The following is a 7,155-nucleotide window of genomic DNA, read 5'->3' on the forward strand; positions in this document are numbered from 1 at the left end:
CCAGCGGTGAGGGGGAGAGAAGCCAACCCCAGGACGAGCTGTGTCGGCCGCACGGCGCCCTTGTTGCCATGGCGCCCTGTGCGGCCGCACTGCTCGCACACCCCTAAGGCCGGCCCTGCCCTAGGCTATTGAAACCCCAACATCTGAGCATAGGAGCGGATCTGAGAGAGAAAGTTGTCCCTCAGTTCTGCTCCTCTGCTCAGTGGGCGGGTGCGATAGCCAGTCTTTTGCAATTTAAAATAGCAAGGGTGGATGAGTGGTCAAGGCTGCACCCTAGGCAGCAGTGGGCCCGAGGCGGCTGCCTAATTTGCCTAGTGGCAGCACCGGCCCTGCCTTTATGTTATAGAGATGATGAGGGATGGTGTTCTGTTCAATGAGCACTGGAGGAACAAAGAATGGGAGGGGGGAATGCCTGTGGGGACGGTGAACTGAGTGATCAGCGATTTGCAATCGCTCAATTCTCGATCTATAGAGCCGGCATGTGACAGCTGCAGTGTCCCACACCAGCTCTAAGTTTTAAGTACTTTTTATCCAAAACATGCTTGGGACAAACATAGATCTAAATTCAAACAAATAGGTTAAAACAAAATAAAAAAATAATCAACAGAAACAAAAAGCAAAAGAAAAACCCCATAGATCAAAAAGGGGCTTAATGGTCTTAGTTAGCACTACAGAATTCCTCCCCCACTTCCTTTCTCCATAGCACATGGAGGAGGTGTTTTGTAATTCACAGTGAAAACTAAGCAAGGCTAATATTCTTTGCAGAGTGCACAGGACATAACTAAATTTCTGACATGATCAACAGTCATTTTTTGTCTGTATTGGACAGATATAACAAAACACTTTAAATGGTCAATCTAACAGAACGAAACAGAACAAATAAAACAAGTATACTATTAGGTTTAACTTACACCAAAATATACTTACAAAACAATCACAGTGTTAAGAAGTAAAGAAGAGAGATGGTACTGGTTTATCTGTAAATATATATCTTTAATACAATAACACATAATATGAAAGAGCATTAAGAAGTAGAAGGCATGAACACAGATTATCAGTGTCAGATACTAGACTGCTCTCTCACTGCAAAGAGCTACAATGTTAATCGGTTATAATAGGCCCCCATTCACACTTGCTGCACGATTGTGCGCACGTTGACACAGTGCACAAAAAGTGTGTGCCACGCTTGCAGTCCCATTTGGCACCCCAAAGTGGCAAGCAAGATGGGTGTTTTGGTATGCACGGTAACGTGCAAACCTTGCAGCTCCAATTGTTGCATGAGCTGCTTTGCAGTGTTTGTCACACATAGGGCTGCCCATTGAAATGAATGGGCTGTCTTATGCTTACAGGCGGCAAAACATGCCGCTTATTCACGTCCACGTCTAGTGTGAATGGAGGCTTAGTGATGTCACCATCTTTTATTTTAAAACACCATTTAAGATATAGTTCCACTTATTTAATGTAGTCATGTAGAACGAAAACATTTGTGCCTGTTCGGGCACAGGAGGGACTGGGGCTATAGCACAATCTCTATGTAACACAACATGCAGTGAGGGTCATTTACTCAAAAACTGGAGGCAGAATCTGAAGCAGTTGTGCATGGCAACCAATAAGCTTCTATCTTTCGTTTTCAAAGCTTAACTGAACAAGCTGAAGGTAGAAGCTGATTGGTTACTATCACAGCTGCTCCAGATTCGGTCTGCTCCAGTTTTAATAAATTCTCCCTATTGTCTACTATGATAAAAACATTGCAATTTGAATTTGGACAATGGGCACAATTAATGCCAAGAGAAGCAATGAATGTTCCTTTAAAAGGACATGTAATTTAACAGCAAAGCACCCACACAACAAGATAGCCTTTGCATTTACAGTTTACAAAGATATTTTGTGTTACACATGGAAGAGATATTGTCATGCCCTTCCAATCCCCACTTTGGTGCACAGTGTGTCTTGTGCGCAATTTACTAGTGCTATAAAAGTAAAAGCACCTATTCTAAAGGCAGAACATAACATGCTGGGAGCTGTGAATATTAGCTCAAGTTCACGTGGAGTTGTCAACACATTGCTACTGGAAAGTAAAACATTCCCTGTGGTATATTTTATTGTGCCACTGTTACAGGGTTTAAAGGTGTTTTTCTTTCCTTTCTTAAATAGTGATGCCCCACATACAGCATAGTGTTTAGAATGCCTATAAAAACTATTCTGATTTAAAAAGTTTCAAGATGGGCTTCATGTTCTGTGTTGTCAAGCATTTTATTCATACAAAAACAAATGAACAGTTTGTCATCTCATGCTTTATGTGGAGATTTTAATAGAAAGTAGAACAGCAAAAATACGAATCTGAGATTGGCAAGGTAGATACAGGCTTCGGCCCCTGCCATATTAAACCATTTTCCAGTTTCCAGAAAGCAAGTGCAAATTATGAGAGCAGAAACAGAAGAGAACCGGAGCTGTAAAAAGGTGCACAAATAGAGACCAGAGAGTCGATATTCAATTAGAGTAAAGAGGAGTCTGTGGAGGAGGCTTTGGAGACGAGTAAGCCTGGGGCAGAAGAAAAGGAGAGTGGTGACTATAGAGCAGGTGCAGAAGGAGAGGAGAGTAAGGACAGAAGAGCAGGGGCAGGGGATTAGAAGAGCGAGGACCAAACAACAGGCAAAGAAAGAGAGGAGTGCGAGGGGAGAAGAGCAGGGACAAAATGAGAGGAGAGGAGAGTAAGGACCAGAAAACAGGTGCTTAAAGAGAGGAGAGTGAGGACCAGAGAACAGGTGCAGAAAGAGAGGAGAGTGAGGCCCAAAGAACAGGCGCAGAAAGAGAGGAGAGTGAGGTCCAGAGAACAGGCGCAGAAAGGGAGGAGAGTGAGGACCAGAGAACAGGTGCAGAAAGAGAGGAGAGTGAGGACCAGGGAAAAGGCGCAGAAAGAGAGGAGAGTGAGGACCAGGGAAAAGGCGCAGAAAGAGAGGAGAGTGAGGACCGGAGAACAGGTGCAGAAAGAGAGGAGGGTGAGGACCAGAGAACAGGTGCAGAAAGAGAGGAGAGTGAGGACCGGAGAACAGGTACAGAAAGAGAGGAGAGTGAGGACCGGAGAACAGGTGCAGAAAGAGAGGAGAGTGAGGACCGGAGAACAGGTGCAGAAAGAGAGGAGAGTGAGGACCAGAGAACAGGCGCAGAAAGAGAGGAGAGTGAGGACCAGAGAACAGGTACAGAAAGAGAGGAGAGTGAGGACCAGAGAACAGGTACAGAAAGAGAGGAGAGTGAGGACCAGAGAACAGGCGCAGAAAGAGAGGAGAGTGAGGACCAGAGGACAGGTACAGAAAGAGAGGAGAGTGAGGTCCAGAGAACAGGTGCAGAAAGAGAGGAGAGTGAGGACGGGAGAACAGGTACAGAAAGAGAGGAGTGTGAGGGCCGGAGAACAGGTACAGAAAGAGAGGAGAGTGAGGACCAGAGAACAGGCGCAGAAAGAGAGGAGAGTGAGGACCAGAAAACAGGCACAGAAAGAGAGGAGAGTGAGGACCAGAGAACAGGTGCAGAAAGAGAGGAGAGTGAGGACCAGAAAACAGGCACAGAAAGAGAGGAAACGCCGAATAACTGGCCGGGATTACGTTAAAATGTGTGACCGGTGATGCGGTCACACACGTAGTCACAATCTTTGATAGAACACCACCATCAGAGGGGTATGGCCGGTACCCATGTTAGGGGTCTGGGCAGCCTGTGGGGCCTCTTACATGGGTATCAACTGTACCAGGGGCGGCATGGCAGAGGTGACAGGGGAGGGGGTGGAAGAGGCCCCACCCCAGCAGCAGGTAATGAGAGTTGGGAGGAGGTACAGGGAAAGGAACCCCGACGACCAGACCAGCCCACCTGGGGCCCTGCAGAGCCCACCATAGAGAGTCTCAGGTGGGCTATGCAGGATCTATGGTGTGCTCTGCAGGGTCTCAGGTAAGTCCAGCACGTTACTGCAACATTAGAGACCACTGGGGAGGGGGGTGGGTGGGCCAGTGTGATCCGCTCCTGCGCCCCACCCACCCCCCATCTTGGAAGGGGGGCCCAAGATAAAATCTTGCACCAGGGCCCTTTGGTTATTAGGTCCGCCACTGGTAACAGCCTCTATTAAAGGGTATAGTTAGATGGGAACACAGAATGGATGGCATGGATCACTTTAAACAGATCTCAAAGTCATGTGTGGCAACAGGTTTAAATGTAATTGTAATTTATTTTTGCAGTCACTAATTTGTTTTCTTTTACAAAACAGGTTGTACTAGATGCTGAAAAAATATTTATGCCAAAACTGCCTCAAGGATCAAAGACGAACCCTGGAAGCTCTCAGGACCTCTTTGAAGTTTGTGTTTGTCCTGATGGAAGACTCTACCTATCAGTGGCTGGGTCGACATCCACTTGCCAGGAATACAGCCGTGACTGTCAATAAAGGACTTCTCTAGAACTACTGGAAATTTGTAGTCCCTTTTATAGAACCTGGAGACTTTTACTTTGTTGGAACAAAACTCGTTGAGAATTTAGTTACTAAAACTACAAAATGTGTGGGATGTTTATTTGTATCTGCAAACACACTTTTATGAAAAATATGGAAATATTTTTTTAGACACTGTAAAATAGCACAAGTTAATTCGGACTTGAAAATGAATGAACATCCGTTGGTCTTGGCTAGTACCAGAAAATTAAGAGCCGTAGCTTCTGGAGCTCAGCCACTTAATAAAATAAGTATTTTGTCACGTCACTGAACTGTTACATGATCATTGAACTAAGTAATTAATTGAAAATCATTCTGAATTTTTTCTCCTAATTCAAATACTTTTCTGCTTGTACCACATTTTATGGTTGGTATTAATACGATCTTAATGACCTGTTTCCAATATTTGACAAATGAATAGGTGCCAGCAATATACTATGCAACCTACCCTGCAATAACATATCACGCAGTCTGCTGTTTTTATTGTACCTTATTTTGGTTGTATATTTTACTTTTATAAATTGGCAGTGTTTGGTGGCAACTTATAAAAGGAAGAATGCTAGTATATGTTAATTATTTCAATAAGATGTGGTGAAATATTTAAATTCTAATAATACTGGCAAATACATATGAGAATTATTCCTTGTTGTATCTCAGTATTCATATTTGTTCACCACTTTGGAAGATGATTTCAGTAAGGGCCTGAGCTGAAGTGCATTTAATCACTTCAATTTGTTTTTTCAATCCTATACAAGTGTATGTAAACCCTGCTTGAAGAAGATCATATGCAAGTTAGAAAGAGGTCGACTGCAGGTCAAATGCATCTCAAACTGATGTCAAACAAATGCCATACACATAGGCCCAAAGCTTGCCAACATAGGCACTAAGATATTAGTATAAAGCTCCACTGGGCCTAGCATGTGTTATTAGCATAAATGTATTGCCCCAGGGCCACCTGAGATTTAGATTATGAAACATGACAGCTTCAATCCAATTAGTGGCACGTGGGAAAATAGTGGCAGCTCTTAGTAATGACTTTGTGGTGGAAAATTTGAATTCCAATGATGCTGGCTAGTATAAAGTCAGCAACCTTTCCAACATTGTGTCAATTTAAAAGCATTAGACAACCATTGTGCCAGTGAACAACAGTGTGCCATAGGTATAGTTTATTCTTAAGTTGTACTTCTACACGCAAGTTAAATTTATTACAGTGACACTAAACTAAGGAGTTAAATCTTAAAAATGCATTCATGTACGTTGACTATTAATAAACATTTTACTTATTTCTGTGTCACTCGGCTGTAGATCCTCAAATCATCTCTGAATTGGTGCTGACACTGTCCTTCCTTCTGGAGGGTGGCTACTTTTGTTCCCCATGGTCCCTGTGTGTGTTGTAATGTAGCCACCGCTCCAAGCTTACTGCCAAGATGGACCACAATCTCATGTTTAGTTTACAAAATTTTATTGAAATGATAGTCTATCACAGGAGCGGGCTTGGAGGGGTGACTACTTTACAATACACAGGGACCATAGGGAACAAAAGTAGCCACCCCTGGGCAGTGTCAGCACCAATTTACAAATGGTTTGAGGATCTACAGCTGAGTGATACACAAATTAGATACATTTTTGTTAAAAGTTAAGGTACTTGAATGTATTTGTAAGATTTAACTCCTGAGTTTAGTGTCACTTTAACAGGTGCACACGCAAAACATATCCATATTTACCATAAACTTGTACTGATCGGAAATATGGTTTCAAGTTTGTCCCTTGTCCCTGTCTTCCATGGCTTAGTTGTGCTATATCTGGCCTGTAGGATGTACATTTCATCTGCACTCAGGCTATTGAATTATCTGATGTATATAGGCTTTGAGATGGGCTTAACACTGTCCTCTGGTGTGAAAAAATGTGTTCACACACATATGTGGATCCAAATGCAGAGATTAATGCACAGACCAACTTTTTCCATACATAATCATTTGTCTGGTAAACACTACACTACAGGCTAGATCATATTCAACAAACTTTACTACACTTATGCTTCAATAAGAAATATGAAATAATGTTGTGGATATGTGATTATCGATCTTTTGGGTGCTACTGAAATTGGCTTCCCGTGCACACCATGATACGCATGTCTTAGGTGGTTCACACCTGGGCTAGTACATATGAGAATTATTTCTAAATGTATCTCCGGATTCATATTTGGTCACCACTTTGGCAGTGGAATTCAGTAAGGTGTGTATATTTGGGTTTCATTTGGGTCTGTGATGTCACATTGTCATTCACAAAAATGTATTGTCTCACGGCCACCTGCTGAACTGATACTCTTTCTGGAAAATGAAACTAGCAGTACTAATGAAGATAGTGAATGGAACAAAATTGGTAGGTTTATGTTTTGCATTATAGATTTATTTCAGCAGGCGTCAAGGCTTTCCTTAAGTTCATGTGGATTTAAGTGGAAATTTTTTCAAGCTGTTTGTTGGTTCTCAAAGTAGTATAGAGCATTTAATCCTGATTTCAGATGAAGCAGATCATGCTTCTGGCATTCCTTTGGTATGAGGGACACACCTACATCTATCACCAATCACGAATCTATAACCAAAATGTTGGGAAAGCTTAGGATAGAGCAGAGAAAGGTTGGCTCTGTCATGTTGCTGTCTGTGTCTGCTGTGAACACACGTCCTGTTTTA

The 7,155-nt window shown here is 42.8% G+C and overlaps 1 protein-coding gene across 4 annotated transcripts in view; it reads left to right on the forward strand.

Annotated features, from left to right (window-relative positions):
- Positions 1 to 5,016, forward strand: part of SGCG (sarcoglycan gamma) — a 195,586-nt gene extending 190,570 nt beyond the window's left edge. For all 4 annotated transcript variants that reach the window (XM_018569734.1, XM_018569735.1, XM_018569736.1 and 1 more), the window contains exon 8: positions 4,250 to 5,016. In XM_018569734.1, the coding sequence (XP_018425236.1) occupies positions 4,250 to 4,423 (174 nt within the window). In that variant the 3' untranslated portion in view covers positions 4,424 to 5,016. The remainder of the gene's footprint in view (positions 1 to 4,249) is intronic.
- Positions 5,017 to 7,155: the final 2,139 nt, after the last annotated feature.

The sequence above is a fragment of the Nanorana parkeri genome, unplaced genomic scaffold (assembly GCF_000935625.1).
Source record: "Nanorana parkeri isolate BGI_ZX_2015 unplaced genomic scaffold, ASM93562v1 scaffold1384, whole genome shotgun sequence".
In the NCBI taxonomy this organism is placed as follows: Eukaryota; Metazoa; Chordata; class Amphibia; order Anura; family Dicroglossidae; genus Nanorana; species Nanorana parkeri.